At 44.8% G+C, this 17,528-nt stretch overlaps 1 protein-coding gene across 4 annotated transcripts in view; it reads right to left on the bottom strand.

The window, feature by feature from the left end:
* Window positions 1–314: 314 nt before the first annotated feature.
* ING4 (inhibitor of growth family member 4) overlaps window positions 315–17,528 on the bottom strand; it is a 34,048-nt gene continuing 16,834 nt past the window's right edge. For 2 of the 4 annotated variants that reach the window (XM_045000720.1, XM_045000712.1), the window contains exons 3-9: window positions 4,767–4,838; window positions 4,407–4,573; window positions 4,025–4,139; window positions 3,560–3,668; window positions 2,013–2,160; window positions 1,472–1,533; window positions 315–1,204 (exon numbers count right to left, since the gene is read on the bottom strand). In XM_045000720.1, the coding sequence (XP_044856655.1) occupies window positions 1,165–1,204; window positions 1,472–1,533; window positions 2,013–2,160; window positions 3,560–3,668; window positions 4,025–4,139; window positions 4,407–4,573; window positions 4,767–4,838 (713 nt within the window). In that variant the 3' untranslated portion in view covers window positions 315–1,164. Of the gene's footprint in view, window positions 1,205–1,471; window positions 1,534–2,012; window positions 2,161–3,559; window positions 3,669–4,024; window positions 4,140–4,406; window positions 4,574–4,766; window positions 4,839–11,078; window positions 11,119–17,528 lie in introns of all 4 variants that reach the window. The other 2 variants (XM_045000723.1, XM_045000721.1) reach the window with 2 other exon arrangements.

Raw genomic sequence — 17,528 nt, 5'->3', positions numbered from 1 at the left:
GTTTCATATGACCCTACTTGAAATTTTTCCAACTTTTCAATTCGCAAAAAAATTAGAACGTTTTCATTTTCAGTTTGACCCAAAATGAAACTTTTGATTTTTTGGACATGACAGTGAACCTAAGATTCACCTAGGTCATCTTCTGAGTTATTGGTAACTCTAAAATAGGTAATGGTGTCTTTAATGTACAGTGCCACCCTATCCTCCACCAGCACCTCTTTTACCCACTGAGGGGGATCTATAGAAGGTTTGTGTGTCATCCTCCACAGGTCAGAGCCAAGACCCACAATCACAGACCCTGGCAAATGCTGGGGTTTTTGTTTCAATGGGTTTTATTTAATTCCATATTTTACAAGGTGGATCTTGATTCCCAAACTTCCCATCACCAGCAGAACAAAGGATCTTGGAGAGCAAAAAGGATTGGGGAACTCTGGGGCAGAAGCACAGGTGGTACAGAGCCATTTCCACCTGAGATCATGAACGCTTCCTCTTTCCTGTAAGACACAGTACCCATTCCTGAGATATTCCCCCAGAAGGGGAATAAATGAGACTTCGGCTATCTCTAAACTCCATCCTCTCCCACATACAACAGAGAGACCACTGGATACTGAAGCTGATAGTGGAATGTAAGGTAGGGCAGGGGACTAAGGGATCCAACTTTTCAACCAACCTGTAAGATGAAGAGGTGGCCTGCTTACCCCCACACCCAGGAGAGATCTAATAAAATCAGGAACCTATAAAGTTTGGGGAGACTTAACCTCCTTCCCATGGGCATTCAGGTAATCTTTCACTTCCCCGACTAAGCCTGGCTTCCCCAAGGAGTGATGCAGGCAATGGACTCTAAGTGGGGTGAAGGGTGAGCCAGGGAAATCAGGGGACCATCCTACCCCTGGGAATCTGGGGGCTACCTAGCTACCTTCATTCCCTCTGGGATTCAGAGACCTGTTCTAGAACAGCACACACAAAGGACTTCCAAGGGGAATTTGAAGGTAGCACAGGATACAGAACACACTGGAACTGTCATGAGGACATAGCCCATTCAAAGGTCACCCTAATCACAAATAGGGCAAGACTCCCCCCAACCTCAAGGCCTAGGGGAGCCTTGATGAGGCCCTAGCAGAAGAGATGGGACTCTGGCCACTGCACCAGGGGGCTCTAGGGATTTTATTTCTTCTTCCTCTCCTGGGAGCAGCGAGGGCAGAACCTGGTAGGAAAAGGAGAGATAAGGCAGCAGTTATGGTGTAGGAGGGACCCACCAATACACAAAGCCTATGGGACCCCCCCTTAGTGCCCCCAAATACAGCCACACACCCAGAAGCCCTTAAACACACACAACCCCCAATAAATCTTCATTGAGATGCAATCCCAACTCCCCCTAACATCCACAGTCACCCCGTCCCAGAACTTCCAAACACCCAGTGATTTATAGCTTCTTGAAACCTCTGATGTCCTTGTTTCAGCACCCACTCACCATTTTCCTCTTGGCTTTGTCGTCAGGCCCACACAGGCGAAATGGAACCACTCGATGGAGCACTGATGTGGGATGGAGAGCACAAAGTCAGTCGTACAGTAGAGTTTCCTCCCCTGCTGAGTCTTTTGGGGGCTACCAAACACCCTCCCCCGCCCCCAGCATTTGATCACATAACCTCCCCTTGCAAATCCTCAGCAGTGACCACATCAATATTCAGGATTGGGGAAGTGGATTGAGAAACTCACCCAATACCTACTCTGTGTTAAGGTTTCCCTCCTCCTGGATTCCAGACTTGTCCAGGACAAAAATCTGTCCCCTAAGGGTCTCTCTAAAATGAGCATCCCCCTTAATTCTCCCCTCCCACATAATCTGTAGATACACCCTCAACCTGCAGGTGTCACTGCTTGAGATAGCAGGACCCACATAAACAGAACCAGGCTCCTAGTGCGAGTGTCTCTCCCCCATTCTCTCCAAGCCCAGTCTCTACCCAGACTAGTTGATCATAATGGTCCCTTCTGACCTTAAAGTCTATGAATCTTACATCAGGGTTATCACAGCCAATCATCTCCCCATAGGAGACCTGGTGGCACAGGCAGTAGGTGGGTTCGTTGGGATCCACAGGCATATCAAGCACATCTGAGGGGTGCACATTTCCAAATGTCACTGAGGGCATCCCATACTCTGTGCTGCTGCAGGGGAGAAGGATGAATCAGGTCAGTAAAGTCACCAGGGTGGGGGCAACCCCTCACTTCATCCAGGGAGGCCTCCTCTGCTGTGGACTCCACCTTGACAGACACAGAAAGAGACCCTTCCCCACATAACACAACTGCAGAAATCCACTATCCCAGGTCCTGTCCTCACAGCAAGATCCTAACCTCTCCAGGCCTTTATCTCCCTCTGGAGGGAAGGATATTTCTCTCAGTAGGAGTCCTAGCCATGATACTCAGGCTATTGCTCTCACTGCTCCAGGGCACAGCAGGGACAAGTGGGATGGACGAGCCCATTGGTCTGATCTGGGTGAAGCTGGGGGATCATTTATGATCTGGATGAGGGATGGACTGCACCCTCAGCAAGTTCATGGATGACATTAAGCTTGGGGGAGAGGTAGATATGCTAGAGGGTAGGGATAGGGTCCAGAGTGATCTACACAAATTGGAGGATTGGGCCAAAAGAAATATGATGAGGTTAAACGAGGACAAGTGCAGAGTTCTGCACTTAGGAAGGAAGAATCCCATGCACTGCTACAGGCTGGGGACCGACTGGCTAAGAGGCAGTTCTGCAGAAAAGCACCTGGGGATTACAGTGGACGAGAAGCTGGATATGAGTCAACAGTTGCCCTTGTTACCAAGGCTAATGGCATACTGGGCTGCATTAGTAGAAGCGTTGACAGCAGATTGAGGGAAGTAATTATTTCCCTCTATTCGGCACTGGTGAGGCCATATCTGGAGTATTGCATCCAGTTTTGGGCCCCCCACTACACAAAGGATGTGGACAAATTGGAGAGAATCCGGCAAAGGGCAACAAAAATGATTAGGGGGCTGAGGCACATGACTTACGAGGAGAGGCTGAGGGAACTGGGCTTATTTAGTCTGCAGAAAAGAAGAATGAGAGGGGATTTGATAGCAGCCTTCAACTAACAGCCTTCAACCCCCCTGAAGGGGGGTTCCATAGAGGATGGAGCTCGGTTGTTCTCAGTGGTGGCAGATGCAGAACAAGGAGTAATGGTCTCAAGTTGCAGTACAGAAGGTCTAGGTTGGATATTATGAAAAACCGTTTCACTAGGAGGATGGTGAAGCACTGGAATCGGTTACCTAGGGAGGTGGCAGAATCTCCATCCTTAGAGGTTTTTAAGGCTCCACTTGACAAAGCCGTGGCTGGGATGATTTATTTGGGGTTGGACCTGCTTGAGCAGGGGGTTGGACTAGATGACCTCCTGAGGTCTCTTCCAACCCTAATCATCTATGATTCTTTGACAAAGTGCAGTACCTGACCATTGGTTTCATCCTGATTAGGGGAACCTTGATGGACCCACTGGTTTGACCTGACTTGTGGGGTTACCCTCATTCCTTAAGTCTCCCTTTCACTTACGTGCGGACGAGTTTCAGCTTCTTTTGAGCCATCTTTGGTGCCTCCTCATCAGAGTTTTTCCCCTTAGAACGAGCACGGGCAGCTTTCTTCTCCTTTTGGGCCCGGCCCTCTGGTGGGATGGGGAAAATAAATGGACATTAAACACTTCCACCAACCAAGATAGATACCTGTACACTAGCCCCCTTTACAGCATTAAGACACACACACACCCTGCCCTTTCATAGTCTCTGGTCTACACCACCCCCCCACCTCATCATCTCCTCTGAGACTCCCCAACACAATCTCCACCATCATCCCTGGGTCACCTCCTTGTCACTTGCTGGGGTTCTAGCTCCTCCCCAAACTCCAACCTCACAGTCTCTGGGCCATCTCCTGCCATCCTCCTTCCAGGCTCCCTTCCAACCCCACCACTTTTGTGGTCCTGGGCCCCACCATATCAGTTTGTGGCAGGGCCCTGGAACTCACTTTTCTTGCCCTTGCTGGAGGAGCTGTCGTAGTCACTCGACTCAATCTGCTTCTCCTTCAAGTCAGCTTCAAAACGGGCAAGGTCCGTGTCTAGCCGCCGGATGTGCTTATCCACCTGCAGGTATGACAGTAAGCAAAAGCATTATTAGGCGATGGAATCCTGAAGGGCCTAGAAAGGACAGGGGATGGGGCTTCAGCAGAGAGGGAATTGTAGGTGATGCCTACAAGGGAAACAGGGTTCCATGCTGTGGCTGGAGCAAAAGATTTCCAAATGCTTTAAAACCCCATCCAGTACCAGTACTAGGATGCAGTGAGTCGTGACTCCCAGCTCTTCATGCTATAACCCTTAGACACCACTCTGCTCCATCTCTCTCCTTCATACCATTTCATAGGTCTGCATGGCCAGCTGCACTTTGTCATCCCCGAACTCCTTGCATTTCCCATAGGCCTCCTGAATTTGCTTGAGAAGTCCCAGTTTTTCCTCCGAAGAAAGAGTCCGTGCATTGCTGATATACTCTGTGGCCAGTTTATCAATCTCTGACTTGAGGTCTGAAACAAGACCGGATTCATGGTCAAAAATATCCCAGTGCCCTCTGCTAGGAAGGGCAGATCTGGACAGCTGCAGGTTCCCTCCTCTGCCCTGTTGTCACACCACCACCTGCAATGGAATGAAGAGCAGGCCAGCTGCAGGCTCCCTACCTACTCACGGCACATTACTCTGGGCCTCATTCCTGACACTCACCTTCTGTTCGCTGGTCTAGATCTCGCATGAGTTGGAAATTTCTCTGCAATTCAAATGGCAGGTTCTCAATGCCTGGAGAGAGACGTAAATACATGGAGGGGTCAGGTCTCTGTTTGCCCCATTAAGCATTTATAATAACCAGATACAGCACTTAACATACTCTAATTTCCCTGTCAGTCCAACTCTGATGTAATCCAGCAGCTGTTCTCTAAGATGCCAATGATTCAATCTTGAGCTCATGGGAAGCCTAGAGTCTGGTGGGCTCACAGACAGAGTCATTATTTTAGTAAATCTTTCTGGGGTCCACTAAGTGGCACTATCTCCAACTTCCCGTCAATGTAGACATTATTACTTGGCTAATTTCTTGCAGGTATCATGGAAAAGGTGGGTCAGGAGAAGGAGAGGGTAGTGGTCCTGATCAGAGCAAGGAGGCCCTTCCATGCATAAGATGCAGCATGAGAAAAGGTATGGGGTTGTTTATGGAAGAATCTGACAACTACACAATGGTAGTGGTAGCAAAAAAAAAAAAAGGAAAGCTCATGCGGGACAAAGCTGTGCAGTGGCTTAAAGGAGAGGACAAAAAGCTTGAACATGATATGGAGGAAAAAGAAGAACCAGTGGATTCAAAGGTGATTCGGGGATGATAGTCAGACCAAGAGGCCAGAAAGATAATCTCAGTGGCTGCATGTTGAATGGATTGAAGGTAAGTGGTCTATGTGTCCAGGCAGTCTTAAAGGAAGAAGTCACAGTAATCAAGATTATAGATATGGGGCTGTGCAAGAGTTCTGCTGAGGGAGCAGAGAGAAAAGATACCAACTTAGAAATATTATGGAAGCACCAGCAATATTTGGCCTGGATATAATTCAAATATGCATGCATCAGAAGCACAGGTCCTTCCTTGTCAGTAAAGATAAATGAGATCTCTCTTATTGTAAGCTGTACAGGACCTAGGAGAACATAGGTGAAAAATACTGATTCCATCCAGTACAAGGCATCGACGACCCAGACCACACTAGTCAGTTTACTACAATATGATATAGAATCACAGACGTGTAGGATTGGAAGGAAGCTCAATAGGTCATCTAGCCCAGTCCCTTGCACTCAAGGCAGGACTACATAACAACTAAACCAGTGGTTTTCAACCTTTTTTCATTTGCGGACCCCTAAAAAAATGCAAAAGGAGGTGCGACCCCTTTGGAAAACTTAGACAATTTGCGGACCCCAGGGGTCCTTGGACCACAGGTTGAAAACCACTGAACTAGGCCATTCCTGACAGGTGTTTGTCTAAACTGATCTTAGAAACCTCCAATGATGGAGATGCCACAACCTCCCTAGGCAATTTGTTCCAGTGCTTAACTACCCAGACAGTTGGGAAGTTTTTCATAATATCCAACCTAAACCTCCCTTGCTGCAATTTAAGCCCATCGCTTCTTATCCTAGCCTCAGAAGTTAACAATTTTTCACTCTCCTCCATTTAACAGCCTTTTATGTACTTGAAAACTGTTATGTCCCCTCTCAGTCTTCTCTTTTCTAGACTAAACAAACCCAGTTTTTTCAATCTTTCCTCATAAGTCATGTTTTCTAAACCTTTAATCATTTTTGTTGCTCTTCTCTGGACTTTCTCCAATTTGTCCACATCTTTCCTGAAATGTGGCACCCAGAACTCAACACAATATTCCAGTTAAGACCTCATCAGCATGGAGCGGAGTGGAAGAATTACTTATCATTTCTTGCTTACAACGTTCCTGCTAATACACCCCAGAATTATGTTTGCTTTTTTTGCAACAGTGTTATACTGTTCACTCATATTTATCTTATGATCCACTATAACCCCCAGATCCCTTTCTGCAGTACTCCTTCCTAGGCAGTCATTTCCCATTTTGCATGTGTGCAGTTGATTGTTCCTTCCTAAGTGGAGTACTTTGCATTTGTTCTTATTGAATTTCATCCTATTTACTTCAGACCATTTGTCCAGATCATTTTGAATTTTAATCCTACCCTCCAAAGCACTTGCAACCCCTCCCAGCTTGGTATCATCTGTACACTTTACACATGTACTCTCTCTGCCATTATCTAAATCATTTACGAAGATATTGAACAGAACTGGATCCAGGACCGATCGCTGCAGGACCCCATTCGATATACGCTTGACTGTGAACTGCTGATAACTACTCTCTGGGAATTTTTCAACCAGTTAGGCACCCACCTTATAACAGCTTCATCTAGGCTGTATTTTGCTAGTTTGTTTATGAGAAGGTCTAGCAAGACAATAACAACAATCCCAGTAAAGTGAAGATATACTACATCTACCACATCTGCCCTATTCATAAGGCTTATTACCCTGTGAAAGAAAGCTATTAGGTTGGTTTGACATGATTTGTTCTTGACAAATCCATATCGACTGTTACTTATCACTTTATTATCTTCTAGGTGTTTACAAATTGATTACTTGATTATTTGTTCCATTATCTTTCCAGGTACTGAAGATGAATGGTCTGTAATTCCATGGGTTGTCTTTATTCCCCTTTTTATAGATTGACACTATATTTGCCCTCTTCCAGTCCTCTGGAGTCTCCCCCATCTTCCATGAGTTTTCAAAGATAATCACTAAGGAGATATTTGAACCATTAGTCAGCTCCTTCAGTATTCTAGGATGTATTCATCAGGTCCTGCTGACTTGAATACATCTAACTTGTCTAAGACATCTAACACGCCAATCCTAAAACTATTTTACATTAAATAAATAATAGTGCTTTTCATGCAACAACTCAAAGCACTGACATGCTTAAAGTGCCACAAAGGAGGATTAATTTCCCCATTTTACAGATGGGAAAATGGAGGCAGAGATAGGAAGAGACTTGTCCAAGGTCATAGAGCAACTCGGGGTAAAGCTGGGAATAGAACACAGGAATCTTGACTCCAAGTCCCCTGCTCTTTAGTCTATTCTGCCTGCTACATTATAACGTAATTCACTTGTCTCTCTCCAGCTCCTGGAAGTTCTGAAACACAACATATATTTTAACTACCAATTGTTATTACAGTAACAGACATGCTGCAAGACTCAAGTCAGTATTTAATTATTCTTTTTCAGTGTTACTTCTTACTAGGGCTGTTAATTAATCGCAGTTAACTCATGCGATTAACTAAAAAAATTAACTGTGATTTAAAAAATTGTGATTAATCGCACTGTTAAACAATAAAATACCAATTGAAATTTATTAAATATTTTGGATGTTTTTCTACATTTCCAAATAAATATATTGATTTCTATTACAACACAGAATACAAAGTGTACAGTGTTCACTTTATATTATTTTTTATTACAAATATTCACAATGTAAAAATGATAAACAAAAGAAACAGTATTTTTCTATTCACCTCATACAAGTACTGCTGTGCAATTTCTTTATTGTGAAAGTGTAACTTACAAATGTGGATTTTGTTATGTAACTGCACTCAAAAACAAAACGATGTAAAACTTTTGAGCCTACAAGTCTAATCAGTCCTACTTCTTGTTCAGCCAATTGCTAAGACAAACAAGATTGTTTACATTTACGCGAGATACCACTGACTGCTTCTTATTTACAATGTCACCTGAAAGCATGAACAGGTGTTCGCATGACACTTTTGTAGCCACATGCCAGATATGCTAAACATTCATATGCCCCTTTATGATTTGGTCACCATTCCAGAAGCTGACCTGCTTCCATGCTGATGATGCTCATTAAAAAAATAATGTGTTCATTAAATTTGCAACTGAACTCCTTCAGGGAGAATTGTATGTCTCCTGGTTTGTTTTATCCATTTCATGTTATAGCAGTCTCGGATGATGACCCAGCAAGTTTGTTTTAAGAACACTTTCACAGAAGATTTGACAAAATGCAGAGAAGGTACCAATGTGAGATTTCTAAGGACAGATACAGCATTCGACCCAAGGTTTAAGAATCTGAAGTGCCTTCCGAAATTTGAGAGGGGACGAGGTGTGGAGAATGCTTTCAGATGTCTTAAAAGAGCAACACTCCGATGCGGAAACTACAGAACCCAAACCACCAAAAAAGAACCACCTTCTGGTGGCATCTGACTCAGATGATGAAAATGAACATGCGTTGGTCCGCTCTGCTTTGGATTGTTATCGAGCAGAACCCGTCATCAGCATGGACACATATTCTGGAATGGTGGTTGAAGCATGAAGGGACATATGAATCTTTAGCTCATCTGGCAGGTAAATATCTTGCGATGCTGGCTACAACAGTGCCATGCGAATGCCTGTTCTCACTTTCAGGTGACATTGTAAACAACATGTGGGCAGCATTATCTCCTGCAAATTGTAACCAAAACTTGTTTATCTGAGTGATTGGCTGAAGTACGACTGAGTGGACTTGTAGGTTCTAAAGTTTTACACTGTTTTATTTTTGAATGCAGTTGTTTTTTGTACATAATTTTACATTTGTAAATTCAACTTTCATTATAAAGAGCACTACAACACTTGTATTAGGTGAATTTAAATATACTATTTCTTTTGTTTTTACAGTGCAAATATTTGTAATCAAAAATATAAAGTGAGCACAGTACACTTTGTATTCTGTGTTGTAACTGAAATCAATATATTTGAAAATGTAGAAAATTGCCATTTATTTAAATATTTTTGGATTTCTAATATTGTTTAACAGTGCGATTAATCTTTTTTAATCGCTTGACAGCCCTATTTCTTACCCATAGCCATGGAGGTTCTCTTGGACTCCTCTTATTGGGTGCCTAGAGAGACATGTTGGGGAAAAAAAGCCCACTTTCTTCTGTGACTGGACAAAAGACTGTGCTGCATGCAATAAAACTCAGTGATCCAGGCACTCATGACCATCAAGCTTGATTACTGCTATCCACATCTAGGAATGAAATCACATGACCTGAAAAAACTCCAGTTGGTACGAAATGCAGCAACTTTTGTGCACAGCGACACAGGACACCATGAAAACATCTCCACTTTCTGCACTGGATCTCCATTGAATTCAGAATCTGGATCAAGGTCTCCATTCTGATATTCAAAGCACTCTACAGGATTGGTCACAGGAATATGACAGACTGCCCCACCTTCCATGACCATGCGTCCCCACAACAGAAATAATCAGAACTAAGACAATTAAGCTGCCAACTATGGGGGAAGGCTTGTGAATACAAAAGACAGAATTCTCAAAAAAAAACTGGACTCAAACTATGCAACTCACTCTGGCAAGAGATAAGAATGACTACAGCTGACTTCCGCACGCAGGGCTCAGGCTGCAGGGCTGTAAAAGTGCTGTGTAAACATTAGATCTAGTGCGGGGAAAACAGGCTCTGGGCCCTCCCTGCTCACAGGGTCCTAGAACTCAGGCCCCAGCCCAAGCCCAAACCATCTAAACCACAATTTTGCAGCCCTGTGAGCCCAAGTCAGCTGACCTGGTGCAACCGTGGATGTTTAACTGCTGTGTAGACATACCCACTGTGTTCAGAACCTGTTTCTTCAACCTCAATTTCATCATGCAGACACAAAACCAACCACTTACACACAAGCAAACATCCTTAAGAACAGAGCAAAGCATTTCTTCTAAAGGCTGGGAAGGAACAGAGAGGGAATTTGTTACTATTATTTATATTTTAAATAGTTAGGAGAGGCTCAGCTACTAGGGGCCATTTAAGTATCTAGATAGAAGGAAAAGTTTTCATGATATTATCCCAAATATTACATATAAACAGGGTGGGGTGGGCGGTGGAGGACTACATTAAAAGACAGATAACATTGCACAGTCAAGCATTCAAAAGTTGGGAAAAGCCAGACTTAAGATTGCCTCTGTTACCTCAGTCTATCCTCTTTGTACATACGTGTTATGCCACAGTCTTTAATTACATGATCACATACTATTTGACCCACAAAATGCCTTGCCTCATTCAGTGTACAGGACGGACAGTGCTCACTGAATGGATTCTTTTCATCCTCATTTAATGTGTGGCCCAGGCCTTATTTACTGCACATTAGTTAAACTATGCTTTAAATACAGAATTATTAACTTCCTCATGGGCTTTTCTACAGCGCTCATCACTGAGTGCTTCACAATGTATCTTTACCACACTGCTGTCAGGTAGGGAGGTATTATAATTGCCATTCTACAGATCGGGAACTGAGGTTCAGAGAAATTACGGACAAATGGTATCCATTCATTTTGGGTGCTCAATTTGAGACACCCAGAGCCTGGTACATCAATCACAATACTTAGCATTTTTATAGCACTTTATATGTTCAAAGCACAGCTCCCATTGACTTCAGCTGCAAGTGCTTACCACATGTGTAAATGAGACCCCAGGATCTCAAGTTGGGCACCTAGAAAACGAAGGACATATAATTAGTGACCACCTGTGAAAAGTCTTAATTTAATTACACAGGAACTCTGTAGCAGAGACAAGAATAGAATCCAATGACTAAACCGTAAGACCATCCTTTCATCTTCCTGCAATCCACTGCCTTCCAACTTCTGTAACAAATGAGGCAGGGGTGCTATAGACAACAATCTCATTCACTAGACAACCCTGGTCCATTCCCAGAAGAGGATCACCCTGTGCAATGAATGATGGAGGGATCCTGTGGAAAAAATTACATGATCCTGTAATTAAAGACTGTATCATAATGCATACACGCACGGGCTTGAATTAAGATTTGCATGAGCAATCTTAATTCTGATATTTCCAATTAGAGGGTGTTTTTCAATTAACGTCTTAGTTTAACACTGCAAACTTAAAAAACAAACCTTCTATCATGAGAAACCATACTGACCCCTCAAACGCATCATCAACAAGGTTGGAACCTTTAGATCCACAGCACAGACCCTTTACTACTTGAGCTAATGGAGTAACTGGTAGCAGCAATAGGCACTTATGCTCTGTGTGAACCAACAATAGTAGAGTGATACACACCCTTAGCAAATAGCTGTGAAACCTACTAGCAAACAGTTGAGACTCAAAAATCCTGGATTCTACCCTAAGTTCTAGAAAGGAGGCCCCTTTAGTGATGATAGACCTTTATTTCCCAGTGTTCCTATCACTTGCCACCTTCTGTCCCTGATCTTAGCACATACCCTTTTGCAGTCCATTTCTCCGCCCTGCCCCCCGACACCATTCATTCCCCACTGTCTCCCCTTTGCAGCCAGTCTATTCCCCCTGCTGTCTGTCTTTGTCCTCCACCCCTCTGCATTCCAATCAAGCTGATCCTTCTTTCTCTTCTTGCTTACTGGACCCCCTGGTTGTGGAGTGTTAAGATCACAGGAGAGACAGTCTCCCTTCTCTCAGTCCCTTGGTAGCCCCCTGACCAGTGGGAGGAGTAATTGCACAGAAAGTCCTGTTCAGCCCCTGCAATCATGGGCTTGAGCATTCTCAGCACAGATGGAACCTGCAGATAATTTAGCTACCAATCTCTAATATGCATGTGTGAAGAGAAAGTTATTCACCTTGTGCAGTAACAATGGTTCTTCAAGATGTGGCCCCATGTGGGTGCCCAACTGTAGGTGTGCTTGTGTCCCTGCACTGCTGATCGGAGAGCTTTTTGGTAGCAGTGTCAGTTTGGCCTGCACATGCGCTGAAAGCCACCAGGAAGGCCATTTTCATCGACAGATATGTGAGCAAACAAGTAGCCACAGGTTAAGAGAGGTCTAGTCAGGCCTTTCAACACTAGGTTCAGCTCCCATGTAGACGTGGGATGTCTCCCATTCATGGTTGTGTGGGAATTTGTAACTGCAACTGTCCGCTATTGAGTTTTGTACTCCTGGAAGGTAGATAGTGTGATGTTGTGGGAACTGCATCAATTCCATAACTTTAGTGCTTCTGAGCAGAGGGAGGGCGACCTTGTTCCTCCCTACCAATTTATGTAATATATACATGCTATGTTGTCTGTTAAGACTCTTGTTTGTGTTCTCTTAATCAGCAGGAGGAAATGGGTACAGGCATTCCTGACTGCACTGAGTTTGAGGAGGTTGATGTGGAAGGATATCTTCGTGGATGACCATTTTCCTAGTGTTTTTAGGTGGTTTAAATGTGCGCCCCATCCTATGAGGGATGAGTCAGTGGTAAGTAGTAATGATGGGAAAGTTTGCTAACATCTGCTGGATGTTTTCACCAGTCCAGGGAGTTTTTGACCTTGGTGGGTAGTGACAGAGGTAAGTCTAATCTGTCTCTGCTCAGTCTGTAGACTTAGCTGAATCACATCAGGCAGCACTGCAGTTGAAGTCTGGCATGAGGTATCACCTCTGTGCCTGCTGCCATATGCCCCAGGATGTGGAGGCAGTGTGTTGCTGATATTTGAGGGCTGGTTTGTACTGTCTCTGAGCATGGCCATGGTGTGGAACCTGTGTTGTGACAGGAGTTCTTTGGCCTGTAACAAATCGAGGTCAGCCCCTACAAACTCTAGGCATTGTACAGAGGAAAAGCTTGATTTTTGGACATTGATCTGTAGACCCAGTTCCATGAACAGGTCTACTGTGGTTTTGATAACCAGCTGAGTTTCACCAAAGGAGCCAGCCCTGAGAAGGAAGTCATCCAGATAGGGGTAAGATCATGATCCCCGGAAAACGAAGGTGAGCTGCCTCTACAGAGAGGATTTTGGACAATACTCTGGGAGCTGATGATAGCCCAAAGGGGAGTACTCTGTACTGGTAGTGGCCCTGTCCTAGGGAAAATCTGAGGAATGGCAAGATTGAAATATGAAAATAAGGTCAAGGGCTGAAAACCAGTCTCCCTGTTCCAAAGCTGGAATAATCATTGCTAGAGTGATCATCTTGAATTTTTGAGCCTTGACGAACTTGTGAGTGCTTTGAGGTCTAGTACAGGTCTCCCCCCTTCTTGGGTATCAGGAAATAATGATAGTAAAAACCTTTGCCTCACAGATGTTGAGATACTGGTTCTATGGCCCCTAACAAGAGAACGTGATCTATTTCTTGTCGTAGTAAACTCTCACGAGAAGGGTCCCTGAAGAGGTATGGGGAAGGGAGTTAAACTGAATGGAGTGGATGATTTTCAGGACCCATCAGTTTGATGTTATATGTTCCCAGGTGCTGTGAAACGAGGCAAGTCGGTAGCCAAATGGGTGAGATGGGTTGGTCAGCTACAGCGGTTGAGAAAAGTGGTCTGTCGACGCCTCAACCAACACATCAAAACTGATGTTTTGAGGTAGACAGTTGCAATGTGGAAGGCTGTGGGCATAATGTCTTACATGTGGAAAATCTTGACTTCTCTCTCTGAGGGTACGTCTACACTACGGGACTATTCCGAATTTGCATAAACCGGTTTTGTAAAACAGATTTTATAAAATCGAGTGCGCGCGGCCACACTAAGCACGTTAATTTGGTGGTGTGCGTCCGCGGTCCGAGGCTAGCGTCGATTTCTGGAGCGTTGCACTGTGGGTAGCTATTCCCTAGCTATCCCATAGTTCCCGCAGCCTCCCCCGCCCCTTGCAATTTCCGGGTTGAGATCCCAGTGCCTGATGGGGCAAAAATCATTGTCGCGGGTGGTTCTGGGTAAATGTCGTCAGTCACTCCTTCCTCTGGGAAAGCAACGGCAGACAAGCATTTCGCGGCTTTTTTCCCTGGATTGCCCTGGCAGATGCCATAGCATGGCAATCATGGAGCCTGTTTTGCCTTTTGTGACTGTCACCGTATGTGTGCTAGATGCCGCTGACAGAGGCGATTCAGCAGCGCTACACAGCAGCATGCTTTTGCTTTTGCATGACAGCAGAGATGGTTACCAACCATACTGTACCATCTACCAATCCATAAATTGGTAATAAGATGATCGTGGCTACCAGTCCTTTTGCACTGCGCCATCTGTTGCTGTCATAAGTGCCCCTGGCTGCTCTTAGCCAGGGGTGCAAAAGCCAAAATTGGGAATGACTCCCTGAGTCAATCCCTCCTTTTTGGTATCTAAAAATAGAATCAGTCCTGCCTAGAATATGGGCAAGTGTACTAGAGAACCACTGTATCATAGAACCAGAGAGCACAGCTGCTCTGTGTCAGATCCTGCAGAAATTATGAGCTGTATGCTATTCACATGCTCCTGCAACAACCCCACCTGTTGATTCCGTTCTTCCCACAGCCTTCCTGGGCTACCATAGCAGTGTCCCCCCACTTGTGTGATGAAGTAATAAAGAATGCAGGAATAAGACACAGTGACTTGTTAGTGAGAAATGAGTGGAAGGCAGCCTCCAGCTGCTATGATAGTCCAGACAGGACAGTAAGAAGTGTGGAGGAGAGGAGCCCAACATCCCTCTGCTAGTCCAGGGGCAATTGAATCTTTTCTTTACACATGAAGGGTGGGGGCTGATGAAGCTCAGCCCCCTGTTGCTATGATGAAGATGGTTATCAACCATACTGCACCATCTACCATGAAAAATTAGGTGCACTTGACATTGGGGGACCTGACAGATGCTAGTCGGCATGGTTACCAGTCCTTTTGCACTGCACCACGTGCCAAAAAGCTCATGATGATGAGGACGGGTACCAGTCGTTTTGCACCATCAGCCACCCATGGCAGGGGGGAGCAAGGATGTTGGTGTTGAGTGCTGCAGCATCGCGTCTATCTGCAGCATTCAGTAAAGATAGGGTGACATGTTAAATAGTCACGAGAGGATTTTTTCCCTTTTACTTCTGGGGTGGGTGGGGGGGTGTACATTGCCGAGCTATGCCCTGAACCACCATGGACACTGTTTGTTTGACCCTAGAGGCACTTGGAGCTCAGCCAAGAATGCAAATGCTTTTCGGAGACTGCAGGAACTGTGGGATAGCTTGAGTCCTCCAGTCCATGAGCGTCCATTTGATTCTTTGGCTTTCCGTTACGTTTGTCACGCTGCAGTGCGCCGAGTCCCTGCTATGGCATCTGTCTGGAGAATTTTTAAAAATGATTCTGAATTTCGTCTTCTATAACGGAGCGCTGATAGAACGGATTTGCCTGCCCTTACTGCGATCACATCCGCATGGTCCATGCTGGAGCTCTTTTTTTTATTTTGATTTCGGACTGCATCGCCACCCGTGCTGATCGGAGCTCCACGCTGGGCAAACAGGAAATATTCAAAAGTTCGCGGGGCTTTTCCTGTCTACCTGACCACTGCATCCGAGTTCAGATTGCGGTCCAGAGCGGTCAGTGGTGCACTGTGGGATAGCTCCCGGAGGCCAATACCGTCGATTTGCGGCCACACTAACCCTAATCCGATATGGCAATTCCGATACTAGCGCTACTCCTCTCGTTAGGGAGGAGTACAGAAACCGGTTTAAAGAGCCCTTTATATCGATATAAAGGGCCTCTTGGTGTGGACGGGTGCAGCGTTAAATCGGTTTTATGCTCCTAAAACCGGTTTAAACGCGTAGTGTAGACCAGGCCTGAGGCTTGTAAAAACACTGGGTTGGGAATTGTGAAGTGGGGGATTTATGTTGAGGTTGCAGACTAAACTTTCTCTTTTGACCAGGAGTAAAGATTCCTAATTAGTGAGGGTGGCCCTAGAATCTTTAAGGGTATAGAAGGATGCATCAGTCTTTTCAGAGAACAATTTGGTGCCTTCAAAGGGAAGGTCTTCAACTGTCATCTGCACTTCCTTAAGGAAGCCAAATAGATGTAACCAAAACACTCGCCGCATAACAACTGCAGTGGAGATGGACCAGTCTGCTTGTCGGCTGCATCAGGGGCTGACTGGAGCGCTGTTTTGGCTACTACTTGTCCCTCATGGATAATAGCTCGGAACGGGTCGCAGTGTGACTTTGGGAGTTCATCAATAAAGGTGTTGAGCTTTATATAATTGACAGTCATATTTCACCATTAAAGCTTGATAATTTGCAATTCTAAACTGCAATGTGGCAGAGAAGTGGGTCTTTCTCCCAAAGAGGTCCAGGCATTTCCAATCCCTATCATAGGGAGTGGATCTCATTTGGACTGGCCATGTTGGCTCCCACATGGGAAAAACGGGGATAAAGAGATCTCATATTGGAAGCAGTGGGAAACAATTATTAAAATAATCAGACAATGAACAGGTTCTACAGAAATTAAGCATGTTAAAGCACATAGCACCCCATCCAACATGGAAGGATACTAAAAAAGCACAAGTTGCCGAGTTGAATCTAGGAAACGGTGAGACTGAAGTGGTGACTTGATCTCAAGGGGGGTACAGAGTAAGGTCGGATAGTATACAAGATGACCCAAAGGGGAAATCAGACAGCCAATAATCTACAAAACAAAGTATTTTTGTACTGGGAATTGGTAGAACAGAATATAGCAGGAGTGGAAGGAAAATGGGAAGTAAAGAAAGAAGAGATGACAGTAGCAAAACAGGGACACAGGAAAAGTGGGTACCTAAAAGTAGAATAGGGAAGCAATAATTAGGTTTGCTCACGAACAAGGCATTTTGGGCAAAAAAGAATATTAGTGCAAGTGAAAAGAGCAATGTGGTGGCCAGGAATGAGAATTCAGATGGAAGATTTTTGTCAAAGGTGTTTGGGATTAATTTGTGCACAAACCAAAAGCTGAAAAGAGAGGGCAGTGAGATATCAGCCTGATACTACAGGTCCATGTGATTGCAAATGGATTACACTGGACCTCTAAAAAGAACTCTCAGAAGAAAGGAATATTGCTTAGTAGTAACAGATAACTTCTCAGGCTGGGTTGAAATGATCTCTACCTCAGATAATAAAGCTCAAACTAGAGTTAAGGCTCTGTGGACACGGCTTTCCCTTCTATTTTGATGACCACAAGAGCTCTGGGACA

The sequence above is a fragment of the Mauremys mutica genome, chromosome 1, assembly GCF_020497125.1.
Source record: "Mauremys mutica isolate MM-2020 ecotype Southern chromosome 1, ASM2049712v1, whole genome shotgun sequence".
Lineage (NCBI taxonomy): Eukaryota > Metazoa > Chordata > Testudines > Geoemydidae > Mauremys > Mauremys mutica.
This window is presented reverse-complemented; position numbering and strand designations above follow the sequence as displayed.